At 34.8% G+C, this 18639-nt stretch overlaps 1 protein-coding gene across 4 annotated transcripts in view; it reads left to right on the top strand.

Moving 5' to 3' along the window:
* Ptprk (protein tyrosine phosphatase, receptor type, K) overlaps positions 1–18639 on the top strand; it is a 515496-nt gene that overhangs the window by 101013 nt on the left and 395844 nt on the right. For all 4 annotated transcript variants that reach the window (XM_013026890.1, XM_013026891.1, XM_013026889.1 and 1 more), the window contains exon 2: positions 13881–14003. In XM_013026890.1, the coding sequence (XP_012882344.1) occupies positions 13881–14003 (123 nt within the window). The remainder of the gene's footprint in view (positions 1–13880; positions 14004–18639) is intronic.

Genomic DNA, 18639 nt, shown 5'->3' with positions numbered 1-18639 from the left:
TGCTTAGATTTGGAGGCTGGCTTGGAGCCTTACTATCAATATGACTCAAAAAATTTAGTTCCTTTTACTTTATTTTCTTCATTAAGAAAATAGAAAAAATGATAACACTCATCTTTTAAGGTTGGGGGATTAAATTGATTCATGTTCAGTGCTTAGAGTAGTGTTCCATCTACAGTTTCTACTCTGCCATCTTTGGCTGGGGTTAATTTTTTTGCTGCTGCTTTTCCTGGCATGTTGCATCCTCTCCCCTCCCCGTCCCTCCCCCCCCCCCCCCCCCCCCCCCCCCTGAGAACCACCTCTATGGGAAGTAAATTACAAGTAGCATGTAGGTGAACAATAAAATTTAGAGTCAGAGAGAGCCACAGCTAATAGAAAGAGCACTAGTGTTTTTCTGTTCAGTTTTAGCAATTGTTAATTTTTTGAACGTCTTACAGGTTTAATAACTATATACACACAGAGAAAGAATAGCATTATTTAGAATTTTTACTGAGACAACCCATGGCATCAACTGCAACATGATTGGGAACTCATGATTTTTAGAGAAGTGGAAACTTTCCAAAATATCATCAATAACTGAGTAAATATAATATGTAAAAAGTCAGAATGAAACTCAAGCCCATATATTAACCCTCAGGACTTTGGGTTAGTAGGAAGATATGATAACTTTTTTTGTTTGTTTTTTGTCAGTTGTGGGACCTGAACTCTCTGGGCCTGGGCATTCCCTCAGCTCTTCAGCTCAAGGCTAGTGCTCTACCACTTGAGCCACAGCGCCACTTCTGTCTTTTTCTGCTTATGTGGTACTGAGGAATCGAATCCAGAGCCTCAGGCATGCAAGGCGAGCACTCTTCCACCGAGCCACCTTCCCAACCCCAGAAGACATGAGGTCTTTTAAATGAAATAAACCCTATTGTTTATTTAATACATTTTATGTTGTGAACTGTGTTTAATATTTTGGGTATTTACAAAATAACTATGGAAAATTGCCCTTAGTTTTGGAGTAAAAACAAAAAATTTCGCCTCCTTTCTGTATGTGAAAATATGGTTGTATTTTCTGTGTATTCTTCATGTGTAGTAGAAGAATTTTATTTTCAATAAATTGAGGTGAACACCATTTATATTTAAGATAATAATAATAACACAACTTTCTGTAAGTATGAAAATTAAGTCATTGTGTTTTCTCCATAGACAGGAAGTGTTAAGATTTGTATATTTAGGAGATACAGTGTGAATTTTTTTTCCTTATAGACAATGGATAATAATCTATCAAGGCAATTAACATTATTCTCTTTTAAAATCCTTATTATTTCTTAATGTAATAAATAATGTAATGAATAATTCCTTCCCAATGCTTAAAATAAAAATGCATAATAAATTGCTTTATGACAGTCATTGTACTGTGTTTTAGGACACTAATACGATTCCTATCTAACTGTATTTTCTTCTCTCTTATCTTATTTCCCTCTTTTCCGTTCCTACCCTTTGCTGACTGTATTCTATCCTATTTCTATGAAATCAATATTACCTTCTACAGTCCAGAGAACATGCAGTGCTGGTTTTCCTTGTCCAGGTTTAGAGTTGTTTTTCTTATTCCTGATTTATTTTTACTTAAGTTACTGTCCGGCAGTTCTATTCATGTTGCCCCTAAAATGACAGGATTTGATCCTCTTTTAAAAGTTGAATCATATAATGTTGACTCATCTTGAACTTTTTTCCTAGATACTTATGAAATTTGGAAATTTAGAAAACACAATATGCCTAATATTTAGCATTGTTAGAGAATATTACTTTGCATCTGTTTATTTGCCTTTCTTTGGAGACTATGGTTGTGATTGTAGTCATAAATGTAAGGCTGTCAAGGAGGATGTTTTACCACTGTAGCTCAACTTTGGTCAAGTTGGTGATTGATCAGGAAGTCGGTTTTCCTGCCTCAATTACTCAGTCTTGAGTGCCCTTCTCTTGGGACTTCCAGACCAGTATTTTATAGTACTATAAAGTTTTACTCTTGAGCTCACATAATTCTCACCTCATTCTTGGAGGTGTAATTGATGCAGCTGAGTCAGATTCAATGGTTATTTATTTAGTGAGATCTTAGGGTCTTTCACTATTTCACACGATTTCAGTTTAGGAATGGATTTCTCTTGTGACCCTCACCAGGCTGTGCCAAGTCTCTAACTCTTAGTGACTTTTGGTGTATCCTTTTGGAATACTTAAGAAGGAGTGAGAGCAGATTGCAGGGCTCTCTCAATGGGCAATGCTCTTCTGGGAATATTTCCTTGTGGATCTGATCACAGTTTGGAGTGGGTTACTGTCCCATACATTTCTTCAAGATTTGGCAGTCCTTCCCTGATTGGAGGTTAAACCTTGTTCAACAAGAACTTGGATGCATCAAAATCATCTATCTATTATGAATTTGTAGGCATCTCTTCAACTACTACTACTTTATAGGATTCATGGTTATCTTGAGTGCCTTGCAAATAATTTCCGAATTGAGGCTTTCTCACCTAGACTAAGTGGCTCAAAAATTCTATTACAGTAATCTGTCTAGACCTCCATCTCACGGGGTATGGATGTTCATCCTCCACCTTCATGGATCCCCCAAAATTCTTTAGCTCCATTCTTTCTCCTCTCTAACCCTTTTCTAGGGTTTAAAGAAAATTGTTGAAAGGTGTATTTTAATTTTGCTGATGTGGTTAACATGATTTCACTAGTTCAGAACATTGAGTAAATGATTATTCAGTGCTTTGAGTAACTTCACTAGTTCAGTGCATTGAGTAATTGATTATTCAGTGCTTTGAGCAACATAAATTCTATTTCACTAATATGAGATGACTAGTGAAATGTTAGTTTAAACAATGTTATAAGTAAGAGTATCTAGATAATCACAATCATGGTTCAAACATTTTATGTAGAAATATGTATATGTTTACATTTTCTGGCTAAATTTTGAACCCATCCTTTGCAGCAAAGAACATCACAAATACTTTTGGTATGTTATCTATATCTTTTAAAAAAGTTTATGATATTTAAGTAATTATATAAAGGGATTTCCCTTTAACAAAGCTTCATCAATGTCAACCCTTTCAACATGTCATCCTTCCCTCCAATTCACCCTTTCCCTTTCTTTGCTTAATTTTGTAAATATATATATATATATATATATATATATAATATTGCATTCTTAACTGCTTGCATTCTTGACTTGTTAGAAGATGGAGGTAGGAGGAAAGGGGAGCCGAATTGTTTCTTTGGTGGTATAGAAATGAAAAATTCAGCAGCACCCCAAAAGACTAGAGTCTTAATGAAGTCCAAGCTATAATCTCATTCAGCCTTCTTTCACTTAAACTGTCTTCATTAGGTTATAATGACCACTGACTTAATAATGCCACTTAAAGATCTGTGTATAGTGTCTTTTTTGTTTGAAAAATGTGTCACATTTTGGCCACATGGTAACTAGATCTACTTTACTGAGAGAAGACTATGAGGAGAAAACTAATGTGTTTTGACTGCAGCTACTTGTCAGTGTCTTATTTACTGTGGTACTGGTAGAAGCCCAAACCATTTTTACTAATAACAGAGGAACTGATTAATCCATTTAAGAGCAGTAGTTATTATTGTGGCTGAAATGATGATGATAGGCAATTTTCTTACTGTAACTAAAGAAATAAAGATGCCAGAACTATAATTTGTTTATTCTTAAGAAATTTTTAAGAACTCTTGTAAAGCCAAACATGGGCCTGTCTTTCTATATGTCAACTCTAGATAACATTTTAATAAAAAGTTTTATTTTAATGCAAAATATGGAAGGATATTATCATCCAACTGTTTAATCTGTCCGTGGAATGGTATTGAACTCAGGGCCTTTACTTTCTAGGTAGATGCTTTAAAATTTGAGCCACAACTCCTTTTGTGTTGGTTATTTTTGAGGTAAGGTCTGTCTTCATGACCTGCAGGCCTGGGTATTATCCTCCGACCTGTGTTTCTCCATGTTGCTGGAGATGAGAGGCACCAGACACAGTGCCCAGCCTTTGTGATTCTTTAGCTGACACAATATGGGTACATACCACCATGCACTAAACCATTGGTTAAGGTGGAATTTCACAAACTTCCTTTTTGCTTGGTCTTGTCTTGAATCTGGGTCTCTGCCTTCCAAGTAGCTAGGATTAACTCCAAGTTTGATCCATTGGCTAGGCTATTTTTTCCTTCTTTTGGGATGCATTTAATCATTTACCACTACTTGTATGTTTGTTTCCTCCGAGTGTGTTCCAAAGTCATCTCTGAGTTGTTGATCTTGAAATGTAGCTGAACTGATTTAAGGTGCTTTTTGCCAATACAATATTAGACTTTAAATTTAAAACTGGTCTTTGCCCCTCCTCTAGAAGGTTGAGTCATGGAAGTCTGTTTTTCATAGCTTTCACTCTTTCTCATAACTCTCTTAATCAATGAAAATGATCTCCCATCTATCATGCTTGAGCCAAGTCAGGAGCAACTGCCGAAATAAGCCAGAAAATGTCTGATGTGGGTGAAGTGAGCTCACCAGTAATCCCTCCATGGGAATCAAAACAATGAAAGGCTTAAAGGTGAGCTTGGATGATTTCCAATTTTACCAAAATGTAAATATGGCTTCACTTGAGAATTTTATTTTTCACTACATTTATTCTCAATTACTTTGTTCAGTGGGCTTCTCTAGATTGTGTATCTAATGCTAAGCAAAAAAGATGAGATTTTATTGGAATCGTTAAAAGGATAAAAAGTAGTAAAAGAAAAATTTTTACTCAGCAGTGATCTTGGAGAAAACACCTGGTTTCTTACGGTTAATGTGAGAACAGGCACTGAAGTGATCAGAACAAAATTGGTTTAAATTTTGTGAAATGTTTTTATTAAGTCAAAGATAGTTCAGTGATTTGTATGTATGCATTTGGGGAAAGGTAAGTGAAAAGTGAAACTTGTCAAGCTAGAGTCATGGAAAGTGTAATTATATAGAATCTTAATCCATTCCAGGAAATAATTTCTGTGCCCATTAGAGGACACTCTCCTTTATGAATCCAATCTCCCTGCCCCAAGCCCCAGTCCTGGAATTTATGTCAGTCTTGTGGCTTGAAATCAGGGCCTGTGCACTGTCCTTGAAATCTTTTGCTCAAGGCTATTGCCCTACCACTTTAATCCACAACTCCACTTTTTGTTTTTCTGGTGGTTAATTGGAGATAAGTATTTTATAGATTTTTCTGCTTGGGCTGGCTTTAAACCATGATACTCAGATCTCAGCCTCCTGAGCAGCTAGGATTATAGGCACATGCCACTGGTACTTGGCTACCTCCCTTATTTTTACCACCATTTCATGTATTGATACAGCATGGTCATAGTGCTTAGGTTTTGGTTTTGCTTTTGATATTTTCTTACCTTGGGACCATGAACAATTTTTTTTCTTTTACAATGAGATAATTTTCATTAATATGTTGCTCTTACATGTTAATAAACTCGTTCTATCTGTGAAATCATTTCTAAAGTTACTTGGCATGAAATCACCCATTAACTCTATAAGAAGGTTGGATGAACTTAAGTATGTATTCCATTTGTTCCTGAACCAGAGAATGAAGTAAAGAAATTTGGATAGTTCATACCATCCTTCTAGATCCCTTTCTACAATGGCCAGGTGGTTATATTCATTTGAAGAACAGGATAGCTTATGTTTCTCCTATTATTTGTTTCCCTAATTCATGTCATTACTCTTCACTTTATTTCACTAACGGAAATAATACTGTCCTGGAGACTAGTAGGACCAGTAGGCATGCTTGTGTATGGATAGGGTCACAGGATAAAATGCATTTACTTTTGTACTCTTACAGGTTTGAGGCCTTTGGACTGGTGAACCTTGAAAGTATCTCTAGCTCTCTCATAATCTCATAGATTCTAACTTAATACTCCTGTCCAGGCAGACAGCTGAATTAATTTCAGCCATAGAACGATCATTTCAGACTCCATTTCTGATTCAGTTTCCTGGCTGCTGCCTGCTGCCACTCAAGTTGATTGATACATGAGGAAAAAAATTGAGTTATATGGCTGTAATACAGAACCAAAGTCTCTTTTGTAAGCTTTTAAACAGATTCTAGCAATAGTTTTAAAGAATATCCAACTCACAGGTTGGTGATCTCTTGACTGGGCCATATCTAGCCTGAGACCTGTTTTATTCAACATTGTTTTGGAATGCAGATGTGCTCATTAATTAGCTATTTCCTGCAGTTGCTGTCTTGCTACAATTAGAAAGAGCTATTGTGGTTGCAATAGAAATGTTAAGACTGACAAAGCCTAAAACTGTTTACTTTGTGCAGACATTCTGGATCTGAAGGAATGTATTTCCTGTTTGAAAATTGACGTGATGACTGCTCAGCAAAAATTGGTGTCTGTATTGTAACTGTCTTTAAACAATCTGTAGTATTTCTGGACAAATTAGGTAGAAACCATGCTTCATAGAAATGTAGCTGTAGGTACATTGGGGGCAGAACCATATATATAGCACATGGAATAAACTGAAAATATTAAGAAGGCATTTTTAAAAATCTTGTTGAGTATGATGAACTTTGCATCATGTTTTGTGACTAGTCCTCACATCATTGTACTGCACCTAGCACTATATTGATTTGACTTGGGAGGAAATTGAAGCACAAATAAGTAAAATATCAGAAACCAGTATGCAGTTAGTCATGAATCCATGTGGCATCTGTGTACATACCTCCATTGTGCCAACTGAATAAACAGTATATGAATATTTTCTTTTTCTTGTTTCTTTGGGGCTAATACCAGGGCTTTAACTTAGGAATGGCACTCTAGCTTGGTTATTATTTTTGCTTATGCCTGGTGCTCTACTCTTTGAGCCATACTTCTTACTTCCATCTTTTTACTGGTTAAATATTATTGGGAGTCTCTCAGATTTGTTTGCCTGGGCTGGCTTCAAACCTCATCCTCAGATCTCAGCTTTTTGAGTAGATAGTATTGTATGCATGGGCCACTGAAGCCTAGTGACAGTTTTCTTAAGTCTTAAATAATTGAAGTAGAGGAAATGTTAATATCATTTCTATGCAAAGATGAAGGGGTATGAAATTGAATGTTTTATTCCATTCTGGTTAATTCAGTCTTATTAAAGGATGATTATACAGTTAAAGTATAGCATTTACTTTGAGTCATGAGCAATTTCAATAGAAGTCTTATCAGCCAAATAGTCTTAGATTATATATATTAAACATATATTCTTGGTTGGTGTTAGAAGTCCAGGGGTGAACAATTAGATAATGAATGGGTGTGTTTGAAATGCGTTCTTTCCTCATCATTAAGAGTTAAAGAATTACTTCTACCTATCAATAAATGATAGGTCTGGATTTCCAAAAATGCATCTCAAGTTTCTTTTTCTTTGTGAAGGAGCTAGGCCTAAGTAATATTCTCATTTAGTAATTAATGATAAGCATTGCAAAGAAGATTCTCTGGGATCTGAATTACCTTTCTTTTTTTCTATTCTTTTTTGTGCCAATCTTGGGGCTTGAATTTAGGATTGTTCTAAGCTTTTTCTTTTACTCAAATTTAATGCTCTACTCTTTCATTTCCTTGTTTTTTTGTTTTTTGTTTTGTTGGTCTTTTTGTTGTTGTTGTTCTTTCATTGGAGGTAAGAGTCTGAAGGACTTTCCTGCCCAGGCTGGCTTTGAACTGTGATCTTCAGATCTCAGCCTCTTAAGTAACCAGGAATATAAACTTGAGTTTACTGCATCTGCTTGCATGGATTATCTTTCAAAGAGCTCTTTATTCATAAATATTCTTAGGTTTCTTCTTACTTGATATAGAATTGCAGCAGTATATCATGACGAGTGACTTATCAATATGCTCTTGAAGACATTAATTTTTGGTCTGTAGTTTGATTTTTTTGGTATATTTTAATTTCAGCATATAAGTTTTCCCTAGAATAGATACCTAATTCCTAAATAGTAATCGTGTCTATTGTTCTTATTCTATAAAATTCCCAGAGGCATAGAGTTAACAGAAGGGAATATATATTAAGACATGCAGAATATTTTCAAAAAATGGAAAGACTTGGAAAAAATTATATTAAGTGAAGTAAGCCAGGCCCAAAGAAACATAGGTCCCATGGTTTCCCTTATTTGCAATAGCTAGTATATGTCTGAGTCAGGCAGAAAAGGTCAGATAAGTTGATGTTAGGAAAATGAACCTGAAGATAAGTATTCAAATGATTTTTTCTTTCATGCGATTGTTTCTAACATATTTATAAGATGATTTCTTTGTTGCTTTGTATGTCCCTCCCCCACAGTATAACCCCTGCTTTCACTGTATTTGAGATTGGTATAATTTGTGGAGGGGAAGGGGAAAAACAAATCGTTTAACTAGGGATACAGGTGGACCCATTGCAACAATGAGATGTACAAGACATGTCGAAAACGAACTTTACAACTTTGGCGGGGTTCGGGGGTAAGGAGGGAATACGGGTGGGGGGGTCAGGATATGGGAAGGGATAGGAAGGGGAAACAAAGGAGGAGGCAACAATTCTTGATAAGAAATGTACTCATTATCTTGCTCATGTAATTGTAACCCCTCTGTAGAGTATTTTCACAATAAAATAAATAAATAAACAAGGTGAGGAAAATCACACAAAAAAGAAATGTACTCACTATCTTGCCCATATAAGCTGTAACCTCTCTGTATAGTATTTTTACACACAAAAAAAGAAATACATATTTTATTTAAACACATCATTTTCTACATTTTTTCCAATATGGTGTATTTCTGGGAGTATGCTACATTTGATCAGATTATAGAACCACATTTAATATATTTAGCAACAAGTTCCCTTTTTGTCTTTCAATTTTTTGAAGTAAATTGGCTTCTTTAATTCATGTTGGATATTATAGAAGTAAATTTAGTTTATGATTTCTCATTAGCTTAATTAATCATGACCTATTCAAAGGTTAGTTTAGCTCATTGTTGTATATGTCCTAAGGCAGTGTGTTTTAATCTTTTTCTATGACCCAGATGGAATAAAGATCATTCTAAAGTCTATTACTTCTTATATTGACAAATTTGTGTATTGCAGTGTGATTCACAATTTGAAAAAGTTAATTTGTCCCCTTTTGAAGATCATCAAATAACTAAGCTAAACAAGGACACTTTTCTTTTTAATGCCAATATATTCCACATGATTTAATAAAATAAAGTGTGGTATATTGTAAGCTAAATAATACTTGTACGTTACACGCTGTAGGAACTATGAGGAATGATTCTTTTTTTATGTAAATGTCTTGAATGGGAAAACATGAAAGATTCTACTGCACTATCTTTTAATTAAAAGATGGTCATAAAAAAAGATTGTCAGCCACAAAATGTAGAGAATCAGGGCTTTAATTACTCCATTTTTCTCCAGTTCAACCTTGTTTAAATTAACCCAGTCCTGGAGTTTATTGAAAACTTTGATATCAGAAAGAATTTGAGTTGTGGTACATTCATTTTTTATGAATTTTATAGAAAATGTCCGTGTCCATATTCTTTTATAGAGTTATTGCCTTTTTGAATGAGTTCTTAAGAAATGCTAGATATTTAAGAAATAGTTTTGTGGCTGGAATATTCCTTTTTAGGTGCCAAGTGTTACTTACTCCTTCCATTGAGCTGTGTAGGAAGGAACAGAAATTCTGACGAGTCCAAATCAGCCTGGTTTTATTTTCAGGTGAACAGGCTGCAAAGGTCATGAAGTGGCTTGTCATAGTAGGATCAGACTCTCGCAGGCGAAGAACTGTCTGTTAGCTGATTGATTGGTGGAGAGGAATTAGCAATCTGTGAAATGCTCTCTAGAAGTAATTCTCTTCTAAGGGTCAAGAACTATGGTCACTCTTTTCTCTGGCATGATTTGAGGCTACTCATTTGTAGTCTTCCAAAAACTGAAAATGGAAGATGTTTCCTCATTCATTTTCCTCCCCTGCCTAACATCAAATCAGTATTACCACCTTCTGTTCTGCCTTCTACCTTAGTGAGACTTAAAATTCATTAGCTTCGTCTTTATTTATGAATTTGTTATCACATTTCTCTTTTAAATATTATAACTCAGAACATGTACATGAAGGACAATGTAACACAAAAGATTTGGTGGCTATCTGGTGAGTCTTAAGTAATATGTGAGGAGAATATATGATGGAATACACACATATACACACCCACATACACACACACACACACACACACACACACACACGTAATCACATAATGTGTTTCCTGTTGTAAGGCTGACAAAAAGTTACTATGTCCTTTTAGTCCCTTTCCACTTTCTTCTCTATGTGACTGCTAGAGTTATTCTCATTAATAAAAAACTATTGTAAAGATACTGTACAGAGGGGTTACAGTTACATGAGTAAGGTAATGAGTACATTTCCTATCGAGCATTGTGATTCTCTCCTTTGTTTTTTCCACTTCCCTCACCACCTCCCCATCTCCTCCCTTCTCCCCACCCAAATTGTAAAGTTCGTTTTGAACAGTATCTTGTATATCTCATTGTTATAATGGGTCAACCCATTATTTTTTTATGTGGTTTGAACTGTGTCATACTCCTAGATACAAATCTTCTAATCGTTTCAGTATAATGGTAGGGCAAAATATGAACTTTTCATAGCCTGTAAAATGTGTTCTATTTACTTGGATTTCAAGCTTGTTCTTTCCATATTTTTCATGCTTTCTAATAAAAAGTTACTTGACATTCCCCAACACTCCATATATATATATATTATATGTATATATATATATATATGACTTTTCTTCTGCTTTATTTGTGATTGCAGCTACATTTCCTTTCTTCCTTCCTTTTTTCTTTCTTTCTTTCTTTCTTTCTTTCTTTCTTTCTTTCTTTCTTTCTTTCTTTCTTTCTTTCTTTCTTTCTTTCTTTCCTTCCTTCCTTCTTTCCTTCTTTCTTTCTTTCCTGGCTGCATCTTTGCATATTTTCATTAGGTGTAACTCAGTAAGATCTTCACTACCCAACCTAGTTTAGGTATTCATATCTTCTGTATTCTTTATATTGTTATCCCTTGTAACATAGTATTTGTTTCATTAATTTGCTTGTTTCATTAATTTGCCTCAGATGATTATTTTATATTTCTAATAATTTTTGCTGCTAGTATTAGCCCTTAACATTAAATTACAAAATTTGTTATAAAATAATTGTAATAAGCTATAAGCTCTATATGGGTGTCTCATGCCTGTAATCCTAGCTACTCTGGAGGCTGAGATCTGAGGATCATGGATCAAAGCCAACCAGGACATTATCTACCATAAAAGCCATAAATAGAGCTGTGGCTGAAGTGATAGAGCACCATCCTTGAGCAAAAGAGCTTTGGGACAGCACCCAGGCCCTGAGTTGGAGTCCAGTACTGGTGCATGCATGTACACACACACACACACACACACACACACAGAATTCTAATTAAATATTTTACTAAAGATTTATAAATATGCTTATATTTATAAATATACAAAGGAGGGGGTAACAGTGCTCTATAGGAAATATACTCATTACCTTACTCATGTAACTGTAATCCCTCTATACAATATCTTTTTTTTGTAGGGGGAGGTCCTGTCGTGGGGCCTGAACTCTGGGTCTGGGCGCTGTTCCTCAGTTCTTCAGCTAAAGGCTAGCGCTCTACCACTTGAGTCACAACATCACTTCCGGCTTTTTTCTTTTTGCTTATGTGGTGCTGAGGAATCAAACCCAGGGCCTCATGCATGCAAGGCAAGTGCTCTACCACTGAGCCATCTTCCCAGCCCCTCTGTATAGTATATTTACAATAAAAATAGATTAAAAACAATGAGAACAACTCTAGCAGTCACAGAGTAGAAAGTGAAAATATATTTATAAATATAAATATGGTAACTAGATACATGACACCTTTTGGATTAGAATTTAAGTATAAATCATATAAATCAAAATTTCATCTTTTAGAATGTTTGCTCTCATCCAGTAATAATTTTCAAGACTCTTTCGACAACATTCCTATATTAGCAGTGATATTCAACAACAACCCACTTACTGTGTACTGCTATTCCTTGTTGATATTGTTAATCAGAATCTTGGCATCTAAAATTAACAGTGGCTATCAAGGGCAGCAATTAAGGACATTTGTCTTCCAAATGAGTCAATGTGGACTCCACTGGAAGCTTAAATTTATGTACAGAAGGCACTTGTAGCAGTGTAAAGGGTAATAGGGGCCCTGAAGGCATGTGTTGCAAAGCAGTAAGTCATTTCAGGGTTGTAATAACAAATTATATTTTTGAGGAAAACTATTCTCTTGCAATGGGAAATGCATTTCCTAGCAACCTCACTTTGTTGATTAAATTAAAAACCACATCAGTTTTGATATGAGCATGCATATAAAAGGTATTTGGTCAATACTTAAAAGACAGTATTCATTTTCAATTTGCTAGACTTTGGGCTATTTTAAGGAATTATGTACTCCTAAGATGAATTCGAGGATGCCCACAATATATTTTTGCTTTTGGAAGAGTTTTTAGGGTTATGATGTCACCTGGCCCATTCTGATGTATGTTTGGCTACTGACATAGCTCTTCTCTCTCTCTCTATCATTACTGAGGGATATGACTTTCATGAATATTTATATTGCCAAACTTTTGATGAGGAGAGTGAGATGAATTTTTACCACCTATTATCCTGTTGTTTCTGGTTCTAGAAATCACTCTGTTTCTTCTCATAGATCCCCATGGAAACTAAACAAATAAGCTACTTGAAAGTTGACAGGTTATTGGTTTTTCTCATTAAAGCTGCTGCTGGATTTTCATTAGTTGTAATCCATTTTCTTTCCAGAATAGACATATACACCAGTTCTAACTTTCATGATTTGAATAAACTAAGTATGTGTCTGGTGTGTGCCTGTAGAGATGGGGTAAGAAGAAAAAGTAATCATTCCACTTTAGCAATGCAATTGCAATACAATTACCCCAGAAAATAAGAAATAGGTGATTAGATGAAGTAGAACTTGGGAGAGTGATTGTAGGCTAATCAGATTGATTTTGTGGTTTAGTTATACCTCCAAATCATAGTTGTTTATGAAAGTAATCTAAACAAAGTGTGGAAGAGTATATCTCAATCTCCAATGATGAAGTTTTATATGTTGTTTCATTTGCTATTACCAGCAGCTTTCATAGAATTATTTTAAAGCTAAGGATTTGATAACACTTCAATAGTAGCTTTACTTTTTTTAAACTTGCACTACAAAGAACAACAATTTACACTCTTTACTTCTCTTCACTGAAATGTTAAAATTATTTTTTAATCTTTATTGAAAAGGTGATGAACAGGGGATTGCAGTTACAAAAATTATCTAAAGGTAATGTGTATCTCAGGAAACTTGACAGTACATGTGTCATAGATATTTTTAAAATAAAAAATCAGTGCCTCAGCTTTCCTTCTGAAGCTTGTTTGTTGCTTATTCAAATAGAAAATGCTAACAGGTATTTTTTTTTTTTTGGGTCCAGTCATGGGGCCTGAACTCTGGGCCTGGGCGCTGTCCCTCAGCTCTTCAGCTCAAGGCTAGCACTCTACCACTTGAACCATAGCGCCACTTCCAGCTTTTTTCTTTTTGCTTATGTGGTGCTGCGGAATCGAACCCAGGGCCTCGTGCATGCAAGGCAAGCGCTCTACCACTGAGCCACCTTCCCAGCCCCTAACAGGTATTTCTTTTGATGTGAAAACTTGAAAAGGATAACGGTCACACTATTGTTGAATATGAGTAACGCATTACATATTTTGCTATATAACCTTGGCTTTCCCCAATGTTTCCCTAACTGTACAAGATTTGTTTAGTGTATAACAACAGCCCTCTTCATCTTTCCAGGTGGCTGCACTTTTGATGATGGTCCAGGAGCCTGTGATTACCACCAGGATCTGTATGATGACTTTGAATGGGTACATGTTAGTGCTCAAGAGCCCCTTTACCTGCCACCTGAAATGCCTCAAGGTGAGCTGCATTCAGTTTACTCATCATTGGGAGAATACTTTGGGGTCTATGTAGCATTTTCTCATCTTAATTATAAAACAGTAATTTATTTGTTATAAAAATTAGTTGGCCACATCTCAGACTCTTAAGTTGTTTTTTTGTCTTTCTTTCCATTTGATCCAATAACACTGAGAGGATGGATTTCTCTTCCATGATCAGAAGGCAGACTGTCTCCTTCTGTAGCTGATCATGAACATGCCATTGGCTGGGAGATAAAATTGTCCAGTGGAGATGGTATTTTCTGAATGAATTATATAAAAATAGGGATAAGACATACTCGTTGTTTATCTAGACCTTGTTATATCCTTTGATTTTTTTTAATGTTTTGAGATAATACAATTTCTTATTTATTTGTTTATTTATTTGGTCACTTGTGGGGCCTGAACTCTGGGCCTGGACGCTGTCTCTCAGCTCTTCAGGTCAAGGCTAGAGCTCTACCACTTGAGCCACAGCGCCACTTTCGGCCTTTTCTGTTTATGTCGTGCTGAGGAATCAAACCCAGGGTCTCATGCATACAAGGCAAGCACTCTACCACTGAGGAATCTTCCCAGCCTGATTTCTTATTTTTTATGACACATTGTTTGATGTTTCCTTTTTACTTGTGAAAAACACATTAAGATAGTATATGAACATGTACATTTCATTATCCACAATCCTGAACTAACATTTGTGCTTTCACATCTATATTTTAAATTGGAACTAATTCTAAGTCATGTGTTTAAAAATAACATGTTTAATACTAGAACTAAAAATGTAAATATATGTAAAAATGGGACAATTTTCCTTCTAATGATTAAACATGAATAAAGTATATAAGTATAAATTATATATAATTATACATGTAGAATCATTATTGTATGAAATCAATTGATGTTGATTTCCTATTACTAATAATTTAAATAGCTTTACTCTTTTTATTATGAAATGTAGATTTTTTCACAAATTCAGATAGTTCTTCTAAACTTAATGTGAATTTAGTGGAAGTCTCAATTTAATTGATTGACATTATCAGTAGCATCTCTGCATTTGCTACTTATTATGTTTTATAGTATCAAAAGAAAACAACCAGAACACTGATCAAAAACATACCACAAGTTCACAAAATAAAAGAAAGCAAAACCTATGGGTTACCATTCATAATGGTTGGTCATAAATGAATATGGTAAATATATCCTGTGAAAATTTGTTTTGTCTATCATGTGATATGCACATAAATTAAAGTTGTTTTTTATTCTGAATTGTTGCTATCAATGAGTGAATATCAATGAGTGAGTATCAATGAGTGAGAAATAGTTATTTCTCGGGCTGGACAGATTTTATTTTTATTTTTTTAATTTTTGTTGCAACAGGTCCACCTGTATCCTTATTTAAACAACTTGTTTTTCCCTTCCCCTCCACAAATTATACCGACATCAAATACAGTGAAACCAGGGGTTATACTGTGGGGGAGGGACATACAAAGCAACAAAGAGATAATCTTATAATTGAGTTAGAAACAAATGCATGAAAGAAAAAAAACATTTAAAATACATATCTTAGGGTTCATTTTCCTAACATCACCTTATCTGACCTTTTCCGCTTGACTCATATATATACTAGATATTGCAAATAAGGGAAACCATGGGGCCTATGTTTCTTTGGGCTTGGCTTACTTCACTTAATATAATTTTTTCCAAGTCTTTCCATTTCCTAACAAATGGGGCAATGTCATTCTTTCTGATGGAGGCATAGAATCAGATTTTATATATGTATATATATATATATATATATATATATATATATATATATTGTAGCAAATATATTGGCACTTGGTAGTGGACAGCCTTTCCTTCTTATGTTTGACCCCTACATTGTCAGCAGACTCATTTATTTTTGTGTAGAGGCTTTGTATTTTTTTCAGAGGCGCATAACCTTATTTTCCTGGTGCATTTTAATTAAGGAAACTACTGTAATTTTTCACTTGAATTTTCTCTGTGGTATATTTAGACTGAATTTTTCATGTAAAACTAAAGGGGTGGGTTGAAATGCACACATTTTGACTGTTTATCAGCAGAGAATAATCAGAAAGACTTTGATTTATGGAAATGTTACCATTACTAATTGCCATTGATGGTGGGTAATGAGTAGCTGAAGAGATAGTGCAGGGTGCGGATGACCTTGTTGGCTCACCTTTATGCACAGCTTAATCGATGGTTACAGTAAAAGATGATATGTGCATAAAATGAAGGTGTTTGAAATTCACCCACATCCTCCAATTAATAGGACATTAAGTAATTAATCATGCAAAGAAGGGTAAAAGGTCATGGGCACTTTATTTATTTTTGTCCAATGATGTAACTGGTTAGTCTGGAGAGAGGTGAAGGAAAGCACTCATCTAAGTACTTTATATTCTCTTTTAACAAGAAATACTCCATTTTCTTAAAAGTACAAATTGAGCATGATCTGCTAAGATATTAGCAAAAGGACATAAAAAATGATTTTTAAAATAGTCTTAATGATCACTTCATTTTCAAGGAAACAGGCAGGCATGCTTACTTTCTTTTGGTTACTCAACACACATACACACACACACACACACACACTAGTACAAAACATTTATCAATTCAGTGGTAAGAAGGCTGCCTCACCAACATGAATGTGTTATTGAAGTCTGTAATACTTGGACATTGTTAATTGCCTTTAGTGTCCATTGTTTATTGTCTTTTTTTGGTGTTTTTGGCCTAGAGGGGGGAATGATTAGAAAGGGAAAATTAAAAGCATAGAATAAAAGAAGAATGAAGATGGGCAGAAGGAAGCACAGAGAAAAAAGAAAATAATTTCTCCACCTGAGAAAAAATTTTATTTCAATAATTGATCTGAATGTTCTCTATAGATGCACTTTTTGGGGGCTGGGAGCAATACTGGGATTTGAAGTCAGGTCCTCACTCTCTGCTGCATGAAGTACACCACCAGCTCTTATTTGCTTTAGTTATTTTTAGATGGGCTTCTGTTCTCCGACTATAACTTTTCTTTCTACATCCTCCATGTTGCTGGGGATAAAGGCATATTTGTTGAGATGGAGTTCTCACTAACTTTTCCCTGTGCTGGCCTTGAATTATAATCTCCTGATCTGTACTGCAATAGTAGTTGGGAACACTGGCATGTACCACTACATCCAGCAGCCCCATACAGTGCTTTTGTCAGATGACAATGATGCTGGCTAAATGCTGGCTAAATATGTTTGAAAATAACATGTAAAAGAATGAAACGCTGATCAAAAGAGTTTTAATGGCAGGAAGTTACAGAACATGAGCACATACTGTACTAAGTCCTCAAAGAAATGCAAATTAAGAATGAGAAACTATGACACAGATGACAAGAGGACAGTCATGAAGCTGGGTTTGGTGAGAGGAATGTGGAGCAAATGAAACCCTCACATAGTACTGTGGAAGATAAGTCTGTGTTTCCAGTTACTTTGTATAAATTAACAACAAGCTAATCCATTCAAGGTATAAGACTAAGAGATCCATGTAAAAAAGTTACCCAGCAAAAGTACAGAAAGGTTCACAGTATTACCATTCATATGCATGCCAAACCAAATATAACTATAATTTTTTAAATAATGTAATGGTCAAATAAATGAGGATACAGTCATATAATGGAATATCACTACTTGATATAAATGAATAAAATACTACCACACATTATGCCATAGGTAAAATTTGTAAACATGTTGAGGGAATCAATCCTAACCTAAAAGAATACACATTATATTCCAGTAACATAAGCTTAAAAACAGGCAAAACCAATGGGCAAGTTGGAAATCCAGTTAATATTACTTATACATTATTATCAATGCTGGTTATTTTTTTCTTGGCCTCAATGTTGCTTTTGTAGCTATTCTCAAACTCTAAAAACACTTTATGCTCTCCATTGGTGAATTATGTACTTTCTTGTATTGACCTAAGTTAACAAACAGTGACAAAGTGTGAATAAAACCAATGCTCATACAAATAGTATTGGGAAAACTAAAATAATAATTAAGTGTTATATATTAGAACAAAACCTAATCTGATATCCCAAATGATTACATATTCTTGGTCACTTTTCATCCTGGATTTTTCGCTTTGTATAGACATATAAAAATACTATGTTCTCTGACATCTTAGGTTCTTAGTATGACCCCCGCCCCCCGCCTACATCTGCTTATATATTTCCTTGTTTGCCTATTCTTTTTATCAAATTGTTACCCTTATTTTATTTTATTTTTATTTCAGCATAAGTTCCATCAAAAATTGGGATGATTTTTTTCCCAAACTGGCTTTGATTTCTTCAGTTTCTTCTGTACTCAAACCAAATCTATTCCCACCTGTATTTTGTACAGATTGAAATGGCTGGTGTTGTACTGGTACCATTTTTCACATGTTCCCTCTCCTGATAGACTATAATGTCCTCATGAGTATACCCCATACTTTTTCATCTTCCATTTCCAAGACCATATTCAGTTCATTTTCTTAGGGGGAAAAATGCCAACTTCTATAATATAAAGTTTAAAATATTTTGGTTAGAATTGAAATGTTGAAGTTTTTTTTCTCTTGTTAAAAAGTAATTGAAGAAA

This window comes from Dipodomys ordii, unplaced genomic scaffold, assembly GCF_000151885.1.
Source record: "Dipodomys ordii isolate 6190 unplaced genomic scaffold, Dord_2.0 Scaffold97, whole genome shotgun sequence".
Lineage (NCBI taxonomy): Eukaryota > Metazoa > Chordata > Mammalia > Rodentia > Heteromyidae > Dipodomys > Dipodomys ordii.
Note: the sequence above shows the minus strand (reverse complement) of the source record. Positions and strands in the feature narration are given on the sequence as shown.